The sequence below is a fragment of the Piliocolobus tephrosceles genome, chromosome 15 (assembly GCF_002776525.5).
Source record: "Piliocolobus tephrosceles isolate RC106 chromosome 15, ASM277652v3, whole genome shotgun sequence".
NCBI classification, from domain to species: Eukaryota; Metazoa; Chordata; class Mammalia; order Primates; family Cercopithecidae; genus Piliocolobus; species Piliocolobus tephrosceles.
Window position 1 is genome coordinate 50,380,111 of NC_045448.1, and position 25,571 is coordinate 50,405,681.

At 34.6% G+C, this 25,571-nt stretch overlaps 1 protein-coding gene across 21 annotated transcripts in view; it reads right to left on the minus strand.

Moving 5' to 3' along the window:
• NRXN1 (neurexin 1) overlaps positions 1-25,571 on the minus strand; it is a 1,127,593-nt gene that overhangs the window by 150,165 nt on the left and 951,857 nt on the right. For all 21 annotated transcript variants that reach the window (XM_023223864.3, XM_023223881.2, XM_023223880.2 and 18 more), the window contains one exon: positions 25,138-25,309. In XM_023223864.3, the coding sequence (XP_023079632.1) occupies positions 25,138-25,309 (172 nt within the window). The remainder of the gene's footprint in view (positions 1-25,137; positions 25,310-25,571) is intronic.

The window sequence follows — 25,571 nt, forward strand, 5'->3', positions numbered from 1 at the left end:
TACACATTAGGAGAAAAATTAATACCACGTGGGATCTTTTTGTTTTTTTTTCCTAATTGTGTAGAGACCTGATCATGCCAATCTTTGATTTGGTCAGAGGGAAATTTCTGCAAGGTCTTCAATTCTCTAATGACTGTGTATAAGAAACACAGTCTTGGACTTGATGAACCTTCAAAATATGTATCATCTCCAAGACTATATTTTCTAGATTAATTTTAGTGGTGAATTCTTTCAAATAAATTGAAATGTTGATACTCTGGTTTCTCTTCACATCGTATTAATATTTTACTAAATTGAATCTTTTACTAAATTGAAATGTTAACCCTCCAAGGAGCATTCACTTCCAAAGTTCATCAATAAATACATCAATGTCTTGTAAAGAGAGCAACTTTCATTTAACCAAGGCAAAAATGATACAAAGTTGAAGCTTATAAAATCAGGTAGTAGAAGTTATGGATCTTCTAGCCTTTGTAACATGAGGGCAGAGGGCTTCTAGAGTTTGCCTGATTCGTGGCTGATAAGGAGCAGTGAGGGGCTCGGATTGTCTTCTGGACTTTTAAGACCTCACTGAATGATGAACACACACTACCAGAATCTAAGGATGGTTTTTGTCAGACAACAGGACCAGACCAGCCAGTAAGGCTACGATTAAGTTTCATGCATGCTGGGAAATCCAGTTTTTCAGTATGAAAGTGGTCTGTAGGTAAAGAAACTGAAGAAAACAAAGGACCACCAGAAAATAGGAAAATAATGTATTGAGGAGCTTTATGTTTTATGCATTGTGTTACTTGCCTATATAGGTTATCCTTTTTGATGCTGGTATTGATCCCAGACCATAAGTACCTCTTATTTTACTGATGGAGAAACTGAGGCTCAAAGAGATGACATAAAACTAATGCTGCATCATACATCATAGAAAGAGGAACCATTTGAACCTAGATATAGCTGACTTGAAGCTGTTTCATGGAATAGTTACAAAGTAATATCTCTTAATACCCTGAGTCATAAGGGACAACATCTTCTCTTTAATCCTTACAACCCTCTTTTGTATAATGGAAGATGTCATTAAGGCTTGTCTACAAAGTTTCTGTCTTCTAGAGTCTGGGGTGAGACTGCCCTTATGGACACATGAAATCAGTAATCTTCCCCAAATTCTCAAGGATTTATCAGGAGGATAATTTTATCATCTCCATTTTATAGATTAAGACAGTGAAACAGAGGTAAGTAAAGTGATCAAAGACCTATAACAGTGGAGATCCCAGTGAGAAGCAGTATTTTGGTATTTTTTTTCCTTTTATAATGATGCCCTGTATGCATAGCCATTGGAGACATAAAATATTCCAGACATTCCTTGTCTTTACCCCTAACCGATAAGAAAAGCCACAAGCATAATAATCCACCAACTTCAGTGCTTTTTGGATGTTGAACCTCTCCAGAAACACGTTGGAAATGGAGAGAGGATCCTAGTTGTGACACCAAAGACCACTGTACTTCATTGACTTGTAAGACAAAAAGAATATTGCAAAATGTTACAGTAAATTTTACTTGGACATCACATTTCCTCTTTTCCTTCTTGCCTATTTCTTATCTCTGCATTTCCTTTTACACATCTCCAGAAACCCAGTGCTTTCACGCCACCTGTCAATAACTCAAGGTGTATATTTACATCTGCGGTTCCTACATATATCTCATGTTCCAAAAATACTTCACCTTCATTCTTCTCTAGTGCCAATAATTAAACCCCGGTTTCTTTAATATAGCTTGGCTAGATGTTAGAAAAGCAATCGGACTCAATAAAGTCAATACATAAGCATTGACCATGTACTCTGAAATTATTGTGCTCTGAAAGGCATTCATCAATACCTCACAGGGATTCTGTTGTCGGAGAACTTACACTTTGTCTAGGGAGTCAAGGGGCCAAATGAGGAAAGTTAAAAAATAAAAGATTTAAGTAAAAGTTCAAGATAATAGATAATGAGCCATAAGTATGCAATTAACCACCGTGAAATGTTTTAGTTCCCATAGAAGTTCAGAGAGAACAATGGATTAGAGCAAAGAAGGTGTGATGGAACACAAACGATTGCATGTAGATCACAATCAAAATTTCATTGAAATAAAAATGAGGTAAAAATTTGTCATAATGTGAATATTAATCCTCAGAAGGTTGACAATTGATCATTATCTTAAACTTCATAATGCTATTCACCCCACATCTATTTTTAAATAAATAGACTCTCCAATAAAACATATTTAGTCTCAAAATGTAATTACAAGTATGATCAATAATGGTAAAATATTTATGTCATGAGACATGAAAAAAAGAAAAAACTCTGATAAAACTACTAAGTAAAATGCACTGAAAATCGGCAAGAATTTGAAGGCAATGTGTAAAAGTGAAATATTTGTGTTAGGATGGAGAAATTAATGATGATCCTTTTTCAAACTTCAATTTTATATTATTGATACTACATTTATGCACATTTCAACTTTGTTCCCACTGCTTCCTTAAACACATATACACACACTCATTTTCTCTAAATTAAATGCAATATATTAACGTAATGCTACAGGAAGAGGGGGTGGTGCAACTCAAGAGTTCTGTCAGTCATTCTCACAGCTAGAGAGAGCACGCACAGCTCAAGTAGGGTGATGCGCTGTTCGTGACTAATGCTTCAGATGACATCCCAGCTCCTTATGTGAAACAGCAGGCTTTTATATCCAGTTAAACAATATCTTCACGTGAGACTGCTGTGATGTTTGGCGTAGAAGGCCGCAGGCTGTCTACTACAGAGTTCAATGGTGCTTTGGGGAAGAAATTAGAAGCTTAGTGCATGTCTAACTAGCTTAAGTAATGTCTCCCTTTACATCCCTCTCTTATGTGGATTTACATTAAGATATCTAGTGTTTCTTTATACAAAGGTTTGTAGAAGCACTTGTTCCCACTAGCTACTTACATTCAAAATTTTTGGTTTGGATATTGTTTCATCAGATTAGTTTGAAATAAAGGTACCCTTGTGAATTTTGGATCTCATTGCCTGTGTGGATTGAACAGTGATTTAAATTTTCTTCCCTACACCTTTAAATGCTGTTTGTTTCCCACTGCAAAGGGACTGGAGTATCATATCAAAAACCAGCAGCAAGAAATGAAAAGCAGCAGGGACAAGCAGATAACAAAATACAGAACCTACTCTGATAAATTAAAGGTCATGCTCTGTTATCATGCATACTAAAGAGTTCTTTTGTGCTAGTTGTGTAGCATTTAAGACAGAAGAATAGTTTAACAGCTACAAAAACAGGCAGAGCCATTGATAGATAACACTAAACACTGAGAATAAGAAAAATGAAATGTAAGAGCAGCCCCACATTACCTTACAAATGGCATTTTGCCATTTTCCCAGATATAAGAATCTTGAGTACTTTCTAAATCATAATGTCATAACATTTAAGCCTATCCACTCTAATAAAAACCTAAATATATATCTTTTTTCTAAAGTGTATTTTCCCAGTTCTTGTTTTTTGAAAATTGGAAAATTATGTGGTTCAGCTGAAATTTCTACCACTCCATATCAATCTTGACTTTTAATCTAGTCTTCTTAATATTCAAATTGGTCCACGGAAAAAAAATAAGTGAATATCTCATACACAGTCTGATGTGGCCTATAAATGGAACTGAGAAAGTTCCCTATTCTCAAGTGGAAAAAAAAAGTCTAATTATTATGACATTCTAATCTTATTTGCAATGTACTTCAATCTCTCTCTTCCAGTTTTAACTGGAATGCAAGATTTTTTTTTTCAATTAGAAAGATGAGATTTGCCCATTGTATGCAAATAATTTAAGATTAAATGGTCTGGAATTGCAAAGGACTGAGAGTTGGATAAAGGTGCTGGATAATTGCTAGCCCCCTTCAATTTTATAAAATGTAAAACCACTGAAGTAAAATTACCATTTTTTTTCTTTTTGTAGATAAATTGAATACTGTGGATATGAATTTAAATTCCTAAAATAACTTTCCCCTAATACAAGTTAATTTTCTCTACCAGCAATTATTTCTTAAAAGTAATTATCCAGTGGTCAGAATCACTGAGGAAAGAGAACCTTGATGGTGAAGATAATGAGCTCTAATTCCTGGGTTCAAATCTTGGCTTCACTATTGACTAGCTGGATCAGTAGCATAACATGTTTTAACCTCAGTTTTCTTATCTGTGAAATAGGTATTTGTAAGATTAATACCCATAATATATGCTATATTAGCACAATGCCTGGCACATGGTAAGCACTCAGTAAATACTAGCCCTTATATTGCAGTCATGTCATTGTTTATTCTCTAGTATGACGTGCCTTATACAATATATCTAAGAATGTGTACATCACAAAAAATATTTTTTTACCCATCTGATCAAAGAAAGTTGAAGTAAATGTGAAGAAGAGTAGAAAATAAATCTATTTATCTTTCCTAGAATGAGTAATGGCCAAAGAGTGAGCCTTATTAAATGAGTGATGTCCGGAACGTAGGTGCTTTATCAAAATTACTGCACTTTCTCCCAAGCAATGTCATGTTTATTCTCAGAAGTTTATGAATGTTACTTTTAAGTCAATGGGAACAACTGAAAAGAGGTCATTAGCTGGAAGAAACCACACAAAAAGAAAGAGCAAACAGCCCCTGCCCTGAGGGAAAACAGAATTCAGGATACTACCATCTGTTCTGTGCCAGCAGTATGGTGACAAAAGCTGTTCCCAGAATAAGAATGCTTTGGATAGCAATGAAGTCTTAAAATGACATTTGAATCCATATATTAATGCTTCAAAGGCATCCACTGCAACAGGAATGCCTAAAACTCTTCCTTTTGCCCCATAATGCCCCTGGCAAAGAAGGGCCACAGAAACCATGAACAGGAGTGGATGCTGCTTGATCCATTTTCTGCAAAATGAGGTTTGGGAACTGGATGGCCTCTAAGCTGACCCTCAATGCTAATGGCCCATGGTCCCAGGCATCAGATGCTGTTGTTGTAAAGACAAGCATTAGGCCACCTTGTTAAAACATGGTGTCTGTGGATTTTCATGAGGAAAATTAATTTTAGAGCCATTAAAAACAGAATACCATAAATGTTTTTTAACTCAGCAAATATCTTTTAAAAAGCAGTGAAATATTTAGCTTCGCATGTTCTTTTCTTCGTCTCTCTTTCTTTTTAAAACTAACTTATGGTGCCTTGACAATTTTATGAAGAATTTCAGTTGGCATCTATGGAGACCTTTATAATTAAGCCATTACATTTTTCTGAAATGTTTGATGTTTTAAGCTTATCTTCTTTCTTCTTTCTGCTATACAGACATACACACCTCTTATCACTGAGATATTTCTCTGCGTTCTTTCCACCCATTTACCACAGCATGTCATGGTTTTGACAGCTATTTTAAGAGAAGGAAGGCAGACGTAGGTTAGATTTCAGGGTTTTTTTTTTTTTTTTTTTTTTTTTTTGAGACGGAGTCTCGCTCTGTCACCCAGGCTAGAGTGCAGTGGCACAATCTTGGCTCACTTCAAGCTCTGCCTCCCGGGCTCACGTCATTCTCCTGCCTCAGCCTTCCAAGTAGCTGGGACTACAGGTGTCCGCCACCATGCCCAGCTAATTTTTTGTATTTTTAGTAGAGATGGGGGTTTCACCGTGTTAGCCAGGATGATTTCAATCTCCTGACCTTGTGATCCACCCGCCTCGGCCTCCTAAAGTGCTGGGATTACAAGCTTGAGCCACTGCGCCTGGCCGAATTTCAGTTTTACACACAGTAGTTAAGACAATGAAGGACAAGGCATTATGATGCTAGGAAATAGAGAAATTTGTCTCCTCTTCATTTGAAATTTTCAGCACTAAAGAGATTAGAGCAGAAAATTTTAAGAGGAAATCTGAGGACTTCAAGTCAATGGCTGCTCTTTGCAAGCCCTTTTTGTCCAAAGTGTATCAAAATAAACCTCTTGTTGGATTACTCAAACACCTGTGGTCATGGGATCAATACTTTTGGAGCTATTTCTGGTTCTAGAGACATTCTCATGAGAGTTCCCTTCCAATCAAATCTATCAGGGGCTGACTTAAAAACCTGTAAGTGGCTCAATGTAACTCAGACGAAGTAGAGATCACCAATTAAAACCCAGGCATCCTAAATAATGCAGTAGGTACAGAGGAGAAATAGTTAATTGCATAAAATATATCAGAATAAAACTAGGAATTTCTCTACTTCCTTCAGTATTTCCTCTTAAACTTAAGCCACCTGTTATTTCTAGTGGATCTCTAAATGCAGAACAGAAAGAAGAGAAGATAAAAGCTACAAAGATACCCTACCAAATTTGAGCTGATGTTCCATTACTAAGGACAATTGGAACTGATGCACACACATGCTCTTCTCCATCTTTCTTATAGCCCAATAGAGCTATAGTTAGGCAGTGTCATATCCAAGAAGAAGGCTGAACTAACTAGGCCGTATAACTCCGGTCCGATTAACACTTCCTCTAACACTTTCTCTGAAGTCTTTTAAATCTAAGTCTTGTTTTGACTTCATTGAAAATAAGCAGTTTGTTGGCATCCTCCACACAAGAACCCTACACATACTTAAAGACTGTTATGAACTCAATTGCTTATCCCCAAATTCATATGGTGAAGCCTTAACCCCTAAGACCTCAGAATGTGATGGTATCTGGAAATAGAGACTTTAAGGAGGTGATTAAGTTAAAATGAAACTGTTAGGGTGGATCCTAATGTAATCTGACAAGTGCTTTTATAAGAGGAACACTGGACACACAAAGAGACACAAGGGATACACAGACATAGAGGAAGGACTGTGTGAAAACCCAGCAAGAAGGTGGATATCTGCAAGCCAAGGAAACAGGCCTCAGAAGGAATCAAACCTTCTGACAACTTGATTTTGAACGTCCAACCTCCAGAACTGTGAGAGAATAAATTTCTCTCATTTAAACTACCACTCTGTGGTATTTTGCTATGGCAGTCCTAGCAAACTAATATAGAGATAATTTTAAAGTAGTTTGAAATAATATATTGTTAGTTTATTCACAGATCTTTGATATTAAGATGTGATAGTATTTTGCTGCCAGTTGCTAAAATAGTCTAAAAGTGAGTACTAATGGATTTGCACACAGAATAAAGTTCTATGTTAATGTCAAAATCATGTCCATTTTAATTATTAATTTTAGTTAAAATGTATTTTGTCCTGTTCTTGTTTTGCTGCAAATCATAATCTTCTACATCGCAGTTCTGGTAATTACTAAAGTTACCAAATAAACTCTACCAATGTACATTTTTACATGACTAAAACTATAAAATAATATTATTTTCATCATGAAATATACATGATTATATATTATATGTAGTTCCATTAATGTATATAGAACAACTTTTCCAAAAGGAAGTACTTAACCTTTCATATCATTAAATGAAATTTCTTGAACAAAACAAAACATTTTCTATTACCATTTTCTTCATTTTGTGGTAACTTCACTCCCTGTAACATCTGCTATGCAGATGACTGCAGCACTATTAAAAATTTACTGTCAGTGTTAACTTTCCAATTTATGTAAAAAGTCTCAGTGCAAAACAAATAATAAAAGCAACTCTGCATAAGACAAATCCTTACTTATGTTAATGATTACATCAGGAGACACTGTCTTATTTAAATATGTTTATATTTTCTTCAGTTTGGAAACTACTGTGAGATCTCAAAAGATACATGTGTCCACTTCAAATTTTGTGGGTCTTGGTAAATAGTCATGGCAAAAAAAAACAGTAACTTTCACTGTTGATGTGGAATGTTTATCTTCTACTCAAAACTGAATGAATGTCTTACACTGTTGTGCTTTTCCTTTGGTGCTTATCACTGAAGAAGAATGCCAGTTTCAAGCTCAACGTTGACATATACCTCAGTAAAGCAGCCATGCAGCGGGGCTGACTACCTCCACTGAGAATGCCCAGGCACAGTGAAGGCCCAGTAAGTGGATGACTGCATCAGCTGGTCCTAAAACAAAAAGACTTGCCTACTATATGGATGTAATGACCTCAACATCCCCTATATTTCCTAAGAAATTAGACATAGCTTCACCATTTCCGCCTACAAAAACAAACTTCAAAATATTTTTGGCCTGCTATGTATATGAAAAAATGCTTATGAAAAGGAAGTGGACAAACTTTGTCTATGTCTTTGTCTTCTGCTCTCTTTTGATGTTCCTGGAGCCTATACCCTTAGGAAGAACTTGATCTTGAATTCCAATATCAGTGTCCTTCAAACTCCACTTTCCGTGTTATAGTAAGCAATGCCTGAACTGTCGTGTCACCTAGCTTAGCTCCAGACATTTACAGACATTTATTCTGGTCCCTTTAGACTATTCCCTGCACTTTAGCCAGAAAATTTATATGAAATCATGTGTTATCTCTAATAGACTATGTGTTCCAAGGGACTGGTGACCATTCCTGTGGTCCGTGCTGTATCCCTAGCATAGTAAGTCCAGACACATAGCAGGTCTTAAATAAATATTCTAAATAAATTACTGAATTCATTGGGATTACATTTCCTCAGTCTCTTATGTCTTCCACTATCCTTTGCTCTAACATGGCTTATCAATCATAATGAACCTCTGGAATACTTATCAGGCCTAACTCATGCTTCCAGTTTCTTTTTCATGATCCAGACTTACTGAATTTGCCTTCTATTCCTTCCAAATTCTGATTTTGCTGGCAAAAATAGATGGTCACAGTAGTGCTCACTTTTTTTAATGCAGTAAAAAAGAGAAACAATTCGACATTAATATTTAGATACGGAGTCAACTTCCTTCTTGAAACCTGACATAATGACTCTCTGCTAACTATTTGTAGAGATAGTCAACAATTCTAGTTTAGGAATTGAGAATAAAAAAAGGCATAGGCCTGTTAATCTCTTTTTAGGAAGAGTTTGAGCATTCTGATTAGAAACAGATCTCACATAAGCTCTTACACATAAATGAGTGCACTATTAGTTTAATATTTTATCAAGAAAGAAGCAACATGAAGAAAAACAGGCATATTTTATAGCAACTTGGTACTTAATAGAGTTTATGCCAAAGGAGATCAGTGCAATGTATTTTCTTTTTTAGTTTTTGTTTGCACATTTTTCAAGGCCTGGAAAATATGAGGGTATGAGTAGGATCCCAGCTGTGCCATTAATGACATGTATAACCATCAATGCTTTATTTGGCAAGTCTTTAAAATAAACAAAAAAAATTATAGGTTGCCAGATTTTTTGAGGAAGAAATTTTATTTGATTACTGAGCTAAGGGACCCCAACATAGTATATTATCAAGAGTAGATTCAGTGGTCATGCCTGTAATCCCAGCACTTTGGGAGGCTGAGGCGGGCGGATCACGAGGTCAGGAGATCGAGACTATCCTGGCTAACACGGTGAAACCCCGTCTCTACTAAAAATACAAAAAAAAAAAAAAAAAAAAAATGAGTCGGCTGTGGTTGCAGGCACCTGTAGTCCCAGCTACTCGGGAGGCTGAGGCAGGAGAATGGCGGGAACTTGGGAGGCGGAGCTTGCAGTGAGCCGAGATCGCACCACTGCACTCCAGCCTGGGCGACAGAGCGAGACTCCATCTCAAAAAAAAAAAAAAAAAAAAGGGTAGATCATTTTTAAAACATTTTATATTATCACTATAATTTAGGTAAAATTATAGTATATGTAGCACTAGATGATATATTCTTCATCAAAAATGAAAAGTTTCCTTTTAATAGCCATAGAAGGAAGAGTTCCCAATTTAAATCTCATGAAATGTTGATTTCTTAAATATGTAAAATATAACACACAATTAAGATTGATGGAAAAAGGTAGTCAAGTCTATTTGATTTTTATGGAGGCTAGAACATTCCAGATTCCAATATCATGAATGAACTCATGAACAAGTAGTATATCTTTCCAAGTTTTTATCACATTCGTAAAATGGGGATAATTTTTGAGGTTACTTTTAAGAATAATATGTAATGTCTGTAAAGCTGCTGGGGACAGTTTCTGGCACATATATATGATGACTACTATTGTTTTTATAGATTACATAGAATCACAGATCCTTAGAAATAAAAACAACTTGAGCTACAATCTGGTGTAATTCCCATCCAATGCAGGATGATTTGATAACCTTGACAAACTGGTCTCTTGAGCTGTATAGAATTAGAACAGAGTCTAAAAGTTACCATAGCTCAGTAAGAGTTGAAGTACATTATCTTATAAAACTACTCTTGTTCATGCTATTTCCTTTCTAAAGTAAATGTGAAAAGTTTGGAAACAGCATTGTCACACAAATTGTGAATACAATGGATCTTCTCATTTTGATTTGTTTTGGTTTGGCTATACATTGAAATACCCTAATTCCATTCAGTCATTATGCTTACTTTATCAAGTTAGTGGCCTTCTGGTATATTCAATACACACAACATTAAGTTCAAAGTGTGAAACCGAAATGACAATACAATGAAAACACAAACAGATCCAATCCTAGATTTCCTATTGCAAGGACAAGAAATTGAGAACATAATAGTCTGGAAAATGTATATCAGGAAAATGAGATTTACAAACAATTTATATGTATAGAAACAAAACAATTAAAATCTGAAACAGACTCCAAAATGTAAAATATCTGACCTCACAGAAGGACTTTGAACCCTATTATACATCTTTCTTCATCCATGCAAATTCTATTTGTTCTATAGTCTACTTTGACGAGTCACTGAAGAATTGAGGGGCAGGAAAATATATGATGAAAGCAATTTTAAAAAGATAAACCTCTTGGCTGCACACCAGATGGATTAAAATAATGGAGACTGGGGAGGAATATTTATTGTTTATAGCTGATAAGAGGAAAAGAGGCCCAGTTGTGTAAAAAGCCTTAGATCATTAGAATAATGTCAGCCCAAGAATAAATGCCTCAACAGGAATAAACTCAACACCTTATCATAATCACTAACTTAGACTGAGTCTAGTTTCTCTAGGTCAAATGCAGGCAGTAGTCTCAGTTCTACTAGTAGGCACTGTGCATTACAGGAGGTGACAAATGTTCCAGATTGTCTCAAATATCTTGGTTTGTTCCTACTATATAGGAGTAACTATGAATAGTGTTTCTTTTTTTTTTTTTTCAGAATTGTGTCTGTTTGAATGATAATTTTTATGATCTCCTAATTATTGAATGCCACCGTGGAAATTTAAAAAAGAAAACTTCCCTGGATTGTTATAGCTTAAGCAAAAGTCTTGGGCAATCCCAACGTGCTTGGTAACAAAGAAAAAAAAAACAGCTCTACTTTCAGGAAATCTGGCTGTGGAAATGCACATGACTTGGAGATCCAAGCACAGACTGTATTTCAGCCTCTACTCATCTCCTCCGCTGGGACTCTGGGGCAGCACCCGCTCTCTCTAACTATACACAGTACCCTGTCCACCAGCTAGCATGGTTTCTCTAATGCGCATTTATTAAATTTCAAATGAATTCCTTAGCACTCAGCCCACATTTTACTCTTCTATGAAATCAGCCTTGACTACCGAACACCACTCTGTTTTCTAAAGTTGTACAGAACATATATTTTGTGCCACTCATTTGAACTGTGTCTTTCTTAGTAATGTCTTCGTAGTGTTCTGCTTGGAGTGGGTTTGGGGACAGAGGCAGTACTAGTAGCACTTAATGTCTGCCAGGGTCAGGAGGAACAATCTTAAGTTTTTGGAAAGGTTTGTCTCCATGTATGTGAACCGAAGTCTGACAGCCAAGAGAAAATAAATTTGTTCCCAGAAAGAAATACAAACTAATACGGGGAAGTTAGTGACTATTGCAATTGCAGGATTGCAAAACTAAACTGTTTTGACTAATAATAGTGGAATTAACTTTTACTCAGCACTTGCTACTTACCAGGTTTTTAACAATTTTTAACTGTTTTGAAATTAATAACTCAATGAAACATTAAACGACCTTAGGAGGTAAGTACTGTCATTGTCCCCACTTTTTAGTTTAGGAAAATGTGGTTAAAGAACTTGGCAAAAAATTTCACATCTCATCAGTGTTTGAACTAGGATTTGTTTTTTGTTGTTGTTGTTGTTGTTTTTTGAGACGGAGTCTCGCTCTGTCGCCCAGGCTGGAGTGCGGTGGCCGGATCTCAGCTCACTGCAAGCTCCGCCTCCCGGGTTTACGCCATTCTCCTGCCTCAGCCTCCCCAGTAGCTGGGACTACAGGCACCCGCCACATCGCCCAGCTAGTTTTTCGTATTTTTTAGTAGAGACGGGGTTTCACCGTGTTAGCCAGGATGGTCTCGATCTCCTGACCTCGTGATCCGCCCATCTCGGCCTCCCAAGTGCTGGGATTACAGGCTTGAGCCACAGCGCCCGGCCTGAACTAGGATTTGAACCCATGCAGTCTGGCTTTTGAATCTTCCCTCTTAAACTTCATGCTAACCTGCACACTTAACTTGCATCAAGTTTGTAGCATATGTCTGGTTTGATCATTTGATGTGTGGTATATAATCCTATAGCAATTTTAGTCATTAAGAGGAGTATTCAACTTAGACTTCGCAGTCACTTCTGCATCTAGATAAAGAATAACGAGCAGAGAGGAAGAACACTATTATGAGAATGCTTCTAATCACAAAGGACCCCCAAATAGCTCTTACAGATCTGAATTGAAGTAATAACCACTGGTATCAGAATCTCAGCACAACAAAGGTCTGAGTGTCATCTGATCTGGTGGGGACCAATAATAATATTTTGTGGATTATTTCTTAGGAGAATTAAGAATTATTTCTTAGGCAGCATTGCATAATCCTACAGAGCACTGGAGTAGGCTTTAGAATGTATGGTGTCGGCAAGTAAATGAATCTCCCTGTGTTTGCTCATTTATCACTAGGAGATACTGTAAGCTGTCTTACAAAGATTTTGTGAGTGTTAATGCAATGATGTTTATCAATAATGTATGTAAAATAATTAGCATAGTGCCCCATATAGAGTGCCCACTATAGACTGCATGTCTAAGTTATTGTTTCTGATACTAGCTCTTACAAATAGGCAGAAATTTCAAAAGATTCTATGAATGTCTGGAATTTTGGATGAGTTCTGTTACCTCTTCACCCCAATGCTAGCGCAACATGAATTTCCTTTATTGAATCAATTTGACAGATGTAACATTCTATTTGAACTCCATTTCCATAAAGCACAGCCCTCATCTAATTATCCCCAGGTCTGCCTTCTACTGTGATTGTGCCCATTCTGCCTCTCTTTTTTTACCAAAGCAAATCTTTTCATTTAAAAAAGCTTCCTTTGGTTTGTTTCACCTGTAACCACAAAACGCACTCTCGTCCAAGTCCTCTGCCAACCTGAGCAATAAAAATAATAAATGAGAGAACTGAAGACTCTACTCGGACCTTTAAAATGCTCCAGCAAAGGTGACCCTGAAAAATTATTATGGCATGTTATCAATTAGGTGACACTATCTAGAAAAATGAAAGCGAAATATTCCTTTATTCTGTCCGATTTTATATCTCATAAATCCTGCTAAAATACTCCATTGGAAATGCATATGGTAATATCTAGACAGGCTTATGTTAGATACATTCTTTTTGGATTCTCAGTGGACATTTTACATACTAGGGCCACCAATACACATAATATGCCCAAGATGACAGATTACTTCAATAATACTTAACATGAGGAAAGTCTGTCTCAACTTTGTGGGGAGGGGTAAAGTCAGCTGCTTTGTAACACAGCTAAATTCATAAAGCTAAAAACAAAACAGAATTTAAAATGTTTAAGATAAAAGTCTGTCTTTGAGAAACATTCTACCCATGAGACTACATTTGACACAAAATATTCATCATCATAATTTAAATTTTAATATATGGCCTATTTAAAGGCTTCATACTTCAAAAGGTTTTTACATTTATTTTGTCATTCTGTCTTAATTAAGAACCAACTCTAGGATTAGATGAAGTTACACCTTTGGATTGTTAGAAAAATTAGGTTGATATTCTTCTGGAATAAATCTGCTTTTCTGATAACCACATGAACAAGCCAAAATACATTTTTTCACAACAAATGCATCTGACTTATAGTTACACAAAGGCATTACGTTTCATTAAGTTATTTTTTCTGAAATGTTACATAGAATTGAGTAAAAGGTATGTTTAGGTGGAAATCATTTCTAAACTCTAATTTTGAAAAAAAAAAAATTATAGAATGAGAGTTCCAAATACCTTTCATTCAGTTTTCCTCCTGTTAGTAATTAACAAACCATTAGGCAGTCCTCAAAACCAAGAAGTAACATTGATAATAAACAGTTGACTAAAGTATAGACTTTATTTGGTTTTACCACTTTTTAACTACGTCCTTTTTCTATTGCAGGATCTAACCTAAATCCCACATTGCATTAAACTGCCATGTTTCCTTTGTCCCTTCAGACCTGTCTTTTTTTCTGTAATTCACATAGTTGACACTTTCGAAGAACACTGGCCATTTTGTAAAATGTTCCTCAATTTGGATTTGTCATAATTAGATGGAAATTATGGATTTTTGTTGAGAACATGAATACCAAAGAAGTGAAGAGCCTTTTTTAGCATGAAGGTTCATGAAGTTAATATTTTTTATTACTGGTGACATTTAACTTGATCACTTAACATGATCTGCTGAGTTTTCTGAAGAAAGTTACTACTTCCACTTGGAAGAAATATTTTTAGACTACATAAAGTACTAATCTCTACTCAAAAGTTTTTCGCACTTATTTTGGAATCTATTAGGGAATCCCAACTTCAAAAATTTTTACATTGGGATTCTAATGATGATTTGCTATTTCCATCACCCTTCTATATTATTAATTTTAATTTTTCTGTATGGGTGAGCTGTCCCTGCTTCCTTATTTATCTATCTGTCTGTATATCTATCTTTCTATCTGTTCAGTTACTTGTTTATATCAGCATAGGTTCATAGATGTCTATTTTACTCTTTTGGTTATAATCCAATGACATGTCTATTAGTTTTATTGCTCAATTTGATCTAGTTCTGGCCATTGGAAGTTTTTTCAGATTGGTTCTTATGCTCCTTTGTCATGCTTCTCTCTCAGGGGTCAATGAAGTATGCCCTACAGGTCAAATGTATCTACTACTATCCAATATTGCAAATAAAGATTTATTGGAACACAGCCACACCCATTCATTTTCCTATTAGCTATTGTTGCTTTTGAGCTACAATGGCAGAATTTAGTAATTGTGACAGAGATCATGTGGTTCTCAAAGCCAAAGATATTTAATATTAGGCCTTCTATCATGAAAATTTGTTGATCTTTGCTCTAGATGAATTTTCTTTTTTTAATTATGAACTTTGAATAGTGGCCAAAATGTATTTAATTGTTACATGTGAGGTACTTTAGAATTCAGAATCTTGAATGTTTAGTTTTCCTATATTCTCCTAACTTCATTAGTTGTAATAGTTTTGATGCTAGACATTTATTATTTTGTTGGAAGAAAACAAAATGGATTATCAGTATTCTATTGAGTTTAAAATACAAAATCACACAGAGTAAGAAAATAATGGTGAGACAGGTGAAAAATTATCTAGTAAGAGGCGCAAAAAAGAAAAATTGTCCTCTTGCATGATATGTTTTAAGTTTCCTAAATACATGCAAAGGGCTTTATTAACTTCTTCTCATAATAATGAATGGTAATATGGTAGTTTCCTCTTATTCCACAGTTTCAGTTACCCACAGTCGAATGCAGTCTGAAAATATTAAATGGAAAATTTCAGAAATAAACAATTCATGCCATTTCAGTAAATGGCATGCAATTTAAATAATAAAGTCTTAAATTGCATGCCATCCTGAGTAGCATGATAAAATCTCTGGCCATCCCACTCCATCCCTCATGAGACATGAATCATCCCTTTTTCCAGTGTATCCACATTATATAGTCTGTTAGTCACTTATAAGTAGCCATCTGGGTTATCAGATCAACAGATCACAAGAAGAAGGGTGAGTACAGTACAATAAGAAATTTTGGGATGGGGAGAGAAAGAGGAAGAGGCCACATTCACAGAACTTTTATTATGGCATATTGTTATGATTGTTCTATTTTATTACTAGTTATTGTCACTAATCTCTTATTGCATCTAATTTATACATTAACTTTTATCATAGGGATATATGTATAGGGAAACACATAGTATATACAGGTTTTGGTACTATCTATGTTTTCTGGCATCCAATGAGAGTCTTGGAATGTATTCCTCAATGGACACAGGGGGATTCTTGTACTTTCCAGAGATGTTATATTGACAGCAATTTTTATCTTTATGATATTGGACACAGTTATTTCACCATCACACTTCATAATCATGACATGATTTACCAAGAGACCTTTCCAAATGAAACTCTTAAAACATGTATTTTGGTTTTAAGGATATTTATTATGTAATGCCCCAGTGTTATAATTATATCAAGCATAGTATTAGTGCTTAAAATCAATTTATTACAAGGATAATGTCATTCTTATAGACATTCTATAGACATTCCAAAATGTCTATTTTGGAAAACAATTGTTTAAAACTGGAGGAACAAAAGTTGGGCTCCTTCTGTGAAAGAAGAAAATTATCTGAGCTAGTAAAGGCTCCACCCAGAGGGCTATGTCAGTGGTTAGAAGGTTATTAGCAGAAGGTTAGTAAAGGGCAGCCACATTTCACTGGAAGCGTGTTTACTGACGGGAGGAGGAGGTTCCTCCTATATGTTCATTACACAGACTATATTTTTTCCTCCAAAATCTCAACATCCTCAAAGATCACCTAGAGCAGAGGTTCTGAATTCTAAGTAAAAGGGCCTAAGGATGTTAAACTGCAACCCTTAAACATCACATACATTATTTTGTATACAAATGCAGATAGATGTGTATTTTTCTAAAGATAGAATGGTCTACTTTATTGGATTCTTATGGAGGCAGAGATTCAAAGGAAGTTAAGAAAATGTCTGATTTAGATTAATGTCTAAAACTAAATACAGTTCCAAAGCTTTGTACTCTCCATAGGGGCCTTGACACTAGTGTAGGATAGTCTGTCCTTTTTGATACTCTGCCTCCTCTTGACGGCACTTCCATTTGTTTATTAGAAGTTAAGTGACATTAAAACCAACTTACTCCTGGCCAGGCGCAGTGGCTCATTCCTATAATCCCAGCACTTTGGGAGGCTGAGATGGGTGGATCACGAGGTCAAGAGATCGAGACCATCCTGGCCAACATGGTGAAATCCTATCTCTACTAAAATACAAAAACTACCTGGGCATGGTGGTGCACACCTGTAGCCCCAGCTACTCAGGAGGCTGAGGCAGGTGAATTGCTTGAACCCAGGAAGTGGAGGTTGCAGTGAGCCAAATTCGGGCCACTGCACTCCAGCCTGGTGATGAAGTGAGACTCCGTCTCAAAAAACAAAACAAAACAAAACAAGTTATTCTTGAGCTTACAAGATACGCAAAGTGGGTAGACAGTGGACAAATATAAATAGCATGACAGTCATGAGACATATATAGTTGACGTTCAACTAATGACATTAAAGCTGAGAAGGAACAAATCACATAGTACAGTTTTAAAAATTGTTCATCATACACCAAAATACTAGCTATTACTTGTTATCATTATAAAAATATATAAATAAATATGCCTGTGCTATTTAATAAAAGCTCCTGAAGATATAAGAAGTCAGAGTGCTTGAGAAAGTATTAAGAGAAAGGCTTGTCATTGAGTTGGGAATGTGACTTATTCTTCCATTGAAGTCAGCTAATTATAAACGATATGATAAAAACGAAGATACTTTTAGATAATAGTCAAATTATGAAAGCCACTGTTACAAAATACAAATATTAAAATCAACCAAATACTTGTAAATACCATCTGAAGTTTCCTAAAAACCTAATACTTTTTAAAATGTCATTTATCTGGCTTTCAATGTTTAACTATTCTTATAACTTGTTTCCACCTCATTTTCAAAAAGCTAAATTTTTGCATTATAATGACAATTAATTTTTTATATCTGACATGATTAATTCATTGTCTGTAACCAGTAGATAGATTCATTAACCTGATTACCCATATCTTTGGTAAAAAGTCCTTCAAGACAATCTCAGCCAGTATCTTTAGCCACACTTATTTAAAATCATGATAATGCTATTCTCTGTTTAACGTGACTACTTTTCAGGAGTGAGGCCAGTATATCCCTTCATGATTATAAGAACTTAAATTACTAAACAAATTGTATGTTGGAAACAATAATGGCAGACAAGAAGTTAAAGGGGGAAATTTCATGAAATCGTTTAGAAGGGCTTCTATTTGTATATTACAACCTAAGATATACTTGGCAAAAGTTCTAGCCTACTTGATATAATATCCTTTTGTTTTACCATGACTCCTAGAAAACATCTGCATTACCTCTGTTTGCCAGCCTGTGTAGTTTAAATGATGCCAAAACCCATCAAACCATCAGAATCTTGCTTTCTCTTTTAACAGAAAATTTAAAAATGCTAACATGGTTGCCTTACAGTAACTGTAAAAATTCTGATATTGAAAAAATCCTAGTCATTGTTAAAGTAAGAACAAGTGAGAAGTCTGATAATATATCATTTCTTTCCATCTCCTTGGACACAATTTCTCAGAAGCTAAGCTTAGAATTTTAGGAAGATATATTCAATATACTACTTAATAAAAAAGTTCATTATGTTTCATCATTTGGAATAACCTCAAATTCCCAGCAAAATGGAACACTGTTTAAAAAGATAATTAAACAGGAAAAATCAGAGTTTCAGACACTTGTTTAATCTAACATAGCTACTGTATTTGTGGCTTCAGATTTCTCAGAGTAAGATTTATTATAGAAAATTAGTGTTAGTAAACATTTAACTATTTCCAGTGGAAACCAAACATTTATATATTGAAATAAATATTCGTCTATGCATGTAAGTATATTTTGGCTAAAAACTACTAGCAAAAAAAAAATGCTTTGACCTAGAAGTTTAATGAGGGATGTAGATTTATTCAACAACTATTTATTAAGCACCTTCTGTGTGTCACACCCTGATTATTATGTCTTTCGTTGGACTCTAGTCAAAATTGGTTATTAATTTAAATAATAATTCAAATATTCCATATGGTTTATCAGTTTTCACAATACTTATATTTTCACTATTTACTTTTAGAGGAAGGAAAAAAATTAGTCAAAGATTCCCCATATCTGTACATTTAATGAGAACATGGGCAAGTCTTCTTTTAACAAACTTTTTCTTCCAAACGATTCTTAAGTATTCTAATGTTCTAATGGTCCATAATGATTTACTTAATTTGCTAATAAAGTTTCTCCAGTAAAGTTAGAAATTAATTAGTGCTTACTAATGAGTATTTTTGATTCAAAACTTTAGTGAAAACCAAACAACTATGGTTATTATAAGAAAATCTTTTTTATGTGTTACTATGTTTAAATACTCGTAAGAGAGTCTTGTATGTGTTACGTGTTTGTGTGGGTCAGCAGAAATAGCAGACTGTGACACTGACTGATACAGTTAGGACCAATCATGCAAGTAATAACATTTAGTTATGAAGAATAGGCTATGCTATGTTTAAAAATGCATCTAATGATCTTTGTATATTTTAATTTATGTTTCCCACACTTCATAAAGGAAGGTGCATAGCTTGTAGACAGGAGTCCCCAAATGTAGTTTTTACTCTGCCACTAACGAGCACTGTGATCTTGAGCAAACTAGTTGGTCTCTTCAAGGTTCCAGTTTGCTGTCTGAAAAATGAGGAGCTGGAATAGAAGAACATTGAAGTTCCTTCCCTCCTTCAAATGTAATGATCATGTAAGGTAGATTTCCTTAATTACATCATACTTTGAAAAATTAAATTAAACAAATATAAAACAATCATTAAATTAACCAACACTTCAGTAACAACCCTGCAATCTCTAAATATTAGAGTGACTTAAATAAATAATAAATTATTGATGACTTGAATTAAGAATAAACTAATCGATTAAGCTACACTAAAGGTTTGGAATTCGGGGTAATAATCAGTATGACTTCCTGAACCCTGAAATATTTTACCAGCTTTCATGGATGAAAATGGAGTTAAGGTTTAGATCTAATACCCACAAGCTCTTCCAGACAAATTGCATGATCATGAAAAAAGATTTACATCATCTCTATGGAGTCTTTGAGCATTTCTCTCTTTCTCTCAGATCTCCTTATCCCTAAAGGATCTCTTTATCTTACCACTCCAGACCACCATTTTCTATTTTCCTTAAACTTAATAGCAATCAAACTCAGAATTCTGAAAGTTAATACATTTTATTTGACATGTTTAGGTTTTCTGGATCCTCCTTATCTCCCATTCAGACCAATTTCTTGGCAAACAGGAATAATAACGTCTTTGACTTCTTTGTTCCTTCCTACAACTGGTTTCCATTTCACTGGTATCTGCTGCCGTCTGGTGACACACAGCAGCACTAGAACATTGAATAATTGTTGGTTAAAGGGCGGTGGGGGGAGGCAGAGAAGAAGCGGGGAGAAAGAGAGAGAGACAGCCTAAAATGCAGGAATGTCTCTCCTTCTATTAAGTTGTTCATTAGGTTTTACAGTGTATTCTGCATTCATCCTGTTTATTTTCTCACATTTCTACTTTAGTACTTTATCTTTTGATACACAGATTGTTTAGTAGTTTCCTAAATAGTTTGTCTGTCTCTATCACTTCCTGTTAATCTTTCGTAAATGAATGCATGCTTGAAGAGAGCTAAACCTAATGTACTATTGATTTCACAGTCTTACTACACCACTCACTTCAAAATGGTCTCTTCTTCCTTGGAACAAGTTTTCCTTTTACATCTTATTCAGAAATTAGCCAAATATGATATCATAACTCTAGCACTTTCTCAGATTTTATATTTTTAATCTTGAACTTTTTTTTGCCTATCTCTGTAATCAGACTGTAAATTTGGTATGTTCCTTTTATGTAGTATATATCCTTTAAATATTTGTTGATTTAATATGTTAACTCAAGTATAAAATGAACATTTGACCTTGTGTAGAGTGCAACAGAAATCTTTTGACACACTGTGGTAGGAAAACAAATTCAAAGGTTTATTATCAAAGATAACAGTGATTTATCTGAAGCAATCTTTAGTCTGGGTAAGCAAGATGATGTTAGGCTTTGTGAATTAATGTTATGAGAAAAGAAAGTCTATTTTTGTTGAGAGAGAAAATTTTGCTGCATAACTGTAATTAGGGACAAATCAGAGATTAATGATGCATTAGATTCTAGAGCTTTAACTGATAAGCACCAAGAAATGGCTTTCTCAACTTTAAATGGTTTGTAAAATATTATCTCTGTACTTCGCTCTATATACAGAAATCATGGATACTAGGTCTGCTATTCAGAAAATTCAATATTTATTCTAAAATATAAATTGTTGAGTTATAGGAATATTTCATATACTCAAAAAGAGCATAAAATCCACCTCTACTAATTAGCTTCTCTATGAAAGCCTTCCAGGCAATTACAGGGTAGTACCATTGGTCAATGCTTTGGTTGCTTTTCATTAAAGGTATAGTGTTGCTACCAGATGAATTGCTTCATATAAAAGCACTTACCACAAAGACCCATAATGGAGGGTTAAGTGCTATACTAATTACTAATTTCAATCCTTATTACCTATATTTTGCAATACAAGCACTTTAAAGGAACCAAATATAGGCTGCTGGTTCCCACTTCTCTGATTATAGGATTTGGTGGTAAAAGCTTTAATTTAGCTGCTCTTCTAATAAAAATAACTCCCAAAATTAATAAAAAGAGCCATACCACAAACTGACATAAAATACATATACTAGACTTTTGCTGTTGAACTTGTATTTACAATCACTTTGTCACAAACACTTTAATCGAGTTGACACACACACACTTCAAAATTTGTATTCAGCCATTATGGCACCATTGCAGATCAATCTCCAAGAGAAAAAGGTATTTGAAATTTTCATGGCTTATTTCCTACCTCAGCATCACACTGAAATGAACACAGAGCAGATGATTAATAAAACATCTGATGACAATGGTGACTCCCCTGAGTTCTTTATATATTGATCATTAACTTTTTATATGTATATATTAAAATTCTTAATATGTGCTTTAATTTTCTTGAGGGCAGACTCTGTGTTTTTCCTTGTGTATATCCTTCAGAATAATTGCAACTTCGCCCACTGTCAGTTTATTTATATTTTTTAAAATATATCTTGGTAAAAAGGCATCTAAAATCTCTGATTAAAAGTTGAAAGTTGTATCTGAAATAACTATATGTAAGGATTTGCTTCTTATTACTATACTGCTCATTTCTATTTTTAAACATCTTTTACATTGTGTTTCTTATTCTGAACAATTGTTTAATTGGCAAATAAGGTACTATATGCATTAAACAAATATTAATCTAGAAAAACATGTAGAAATATTTTTTCAAATAATTAATAAGTACTGCCTCAATCTCAGCTACCAGATTCAAATTGGACATTAGTCTGCTACAAGAACACAGGAACCATATCTTTTTTGAACTATATTCTGTACATGGTATCTGGTATGTGTTCAATCAAATAAAATACAGTAAAATTGGGGGATACAGAAATTTTTGAAAACATAAAATATTTACTAAAATGCAATGATGTTTGGCTAATATATCCTATATTTCTTTTGTATCATCTATGCTGTATTTCTCTTATAGAGATACATTATGCATATTAATAAAGGCCAAGTATAGATATTTTAACTTAGCTTAACCCAGAATTTCCCAAACTAATTTGAGCATGGGAGCTTAGCCCAGACTTTTCCAAACTAATTTCCCAAACTAATGAGACTTTCCATTTCTCACCATAAGTAGTAATAACCTCTAGGTAAAGATACCAGTTTGGAAATTGCTGATAAGTGTTAAAAGTTACTAAATAAAGATAATTTTAAAGAATTAACTATGAACACGAAACCTTGCCTCAAGAGGCAAATGCCACACTGCAATAGTAACAGGATTGATTATTTTGCATGTTCAGGTCCACTGTTCACAGCTGACAACATCCCATGAGCAAAGCCTAGACCTTACCCTACTATGTATTTTCATGGCATCCAGTGTGATGACTTTCTTTCAGCAAATAGGCAGTGATTAATCCATATTTTAGGAAAATTACCAATACATCTTTCCGGAATTTTATTAAGGTTTTAGCTATCACTTTTAAAAGCACATTTTTAGGCTGGGCATGGTGGCCCATGACTGTAATCGCCGCACTTTGGGAGGCTGAGGCAGGAGGATCACTTAAGGTCAGGTGTTGAAGACAAGCCCGAGCAATATAGCGAGACCCCCATCTCTATGAAAACCTTTTAAAAATTAGCCAGGCATGGTGGTGTGCACCTGTAGTCCTAGCTACTAGAGAGGCCGAGGATGGAGAATTCTGTGAGCCCAGGAGTTTGAAGTTACAGTGAGCTATGACTTTGCCACTACACTCCAGTCTGGGTAAAAGAGTGAGATCTTGTTTCAAAAAATAAAAAAAAAGTTAAATTGATAAAATAAAGAATAAAAATTGAAATTGCACATTTATACCAGGATTTCAGATAATGCAATAATCTGGGATTAGTAGGGGCTATGTAACATTGCATGCATATTTAAGTTACTTGGCTTTCAAATCTTCTATTACTTCACCTTGTTATATACAGTTCACATAACTGTAGTGTAAAATTGTGATAATTCCCAAGACATCGATTCAGCAAATATTTATTGAGTGCCAACTATTTGCCAGTATTATAACAGGCACTGGACATATTAATTTCCTTGCTTCCTAATTTTGTCATAGAGCAGTTTTTTAAATTACATTTAATTCAGCAAATATTTGCAGAGTACTAGGCTTATGGAATAGGTTTGAACTAGGGCTTGAAGATTTAGAATTCTATAAACCAGAAAAGGTCCAGAAGGGTATTACAGACATTTCATTTCACAATCGTGAGTCAGTACTTGGGATATTTGATATCAATTGAATACATTGATTGTGTCATTAAATTACTTCTTTCAAGAACCAAATAAGTCTGATAGAGGAATTTAATATATATTTTTATTATTATTTTTATTGGATAAAATAGAAATGTATTTTTATACTTTTTCCTTATACTGTGTTATAAATTGTGTGCTTTGCAAAAAAACATAGTTATATCTAAATGGGAAAGAGATAAATGAGACAGATACTTTTGGTAACCTATTTTATACTAAAACATAAAGATGATAATGATTGCAGTAAAATACCTTTATACTTTTAATTAATATTTTACTTCTAAACATATTTGTTTTAAAATTGAGGATACATACAACCACAAGTAACACTGTTTAAAATTTCTAATCTACCACCTTTGTTTCATAACATAATATTGATAAAAGTCATTCACAATAAACAAGATAATTTTTATTTCATCAATAATGGCTTGACATTTATTTTATAGACTTAAAATGAGTAGCGCTACTGTCAAAGAATCCTCGTGAAACTCCATGGTTATATGAAAGTGAAAACAAATTTCTTTTATGTACATGTTCTTATAACTGTTGATTTATGCTACTATTGTTTTCTCACTATTTCTCTATCTCATGGGATTCCTACACTTTAATGAGTTTCAGCTGTGCACCACCATCTGAGGAACGGTTAGGTCTCATTTTCTCTCAGAAAAGAAAAATAAATAAAGTGTTATAATATTCTTTCCCTTAGTTTTAAATTTTAACTTTGTTACTTTTGACAAAGCCTTTCCTTTGTTTAAATGCAAGGATCCAGTAAAAAGAGCTTTGATATGTTGTGCTTTTTATGTGTGCATTTTTCTGATTTCATTGATGTCCTGAATTTTGAAAATGATAATGTACACCTTCACGTTCTCCTATAAAATGGCATTTGTACACTGTAGCAAGAACAGTTTAGGACAGCATTACATTCACATGACTCTAAAGTCCAATAAATAGTTGATGGTTTCTCAGAAAACCACAATTTGGTGAAACGGACGCAAAACAGTGCTTTTTCTTCCAGTCTGATTTTCATAAAATCTTCCCCCAATACATATTCACTTGCTTACCTGCAGGGTAGCGCTCGATCACTGGCCAGCTGTCCACCTGTAATGTGGCATTGCCACCACTCCTCGTGAAACGAACTACATGGTATTTCCCATCATTAATGATTGCATTGGACTCTTCAATGGCGATGTCATCTGTCCCAACATTAAACTTAACTCCAATTTTTCCCTGGTGCTGTAAGAGAGGAGGGGAAAAAAGAGTTGTATTAAGTAGACTAGTCACCATTTGATAAAGATCACATACAAGGTATTGTTTAAAATGGTGCTTTGGACAACAGCTGTTTTCCTCCAATTTTACTTCTGAAAAACTACATGTAGTAGAAGCAAGATTCTTGGCATTTGGGTAAATTTAAGACATCTCTTTCATGGATAATTGATATTCCAAAAGGCACACTTTCAAGGGAATTGAGCTGCATTCTTCCCAGAGGTTGTCACAG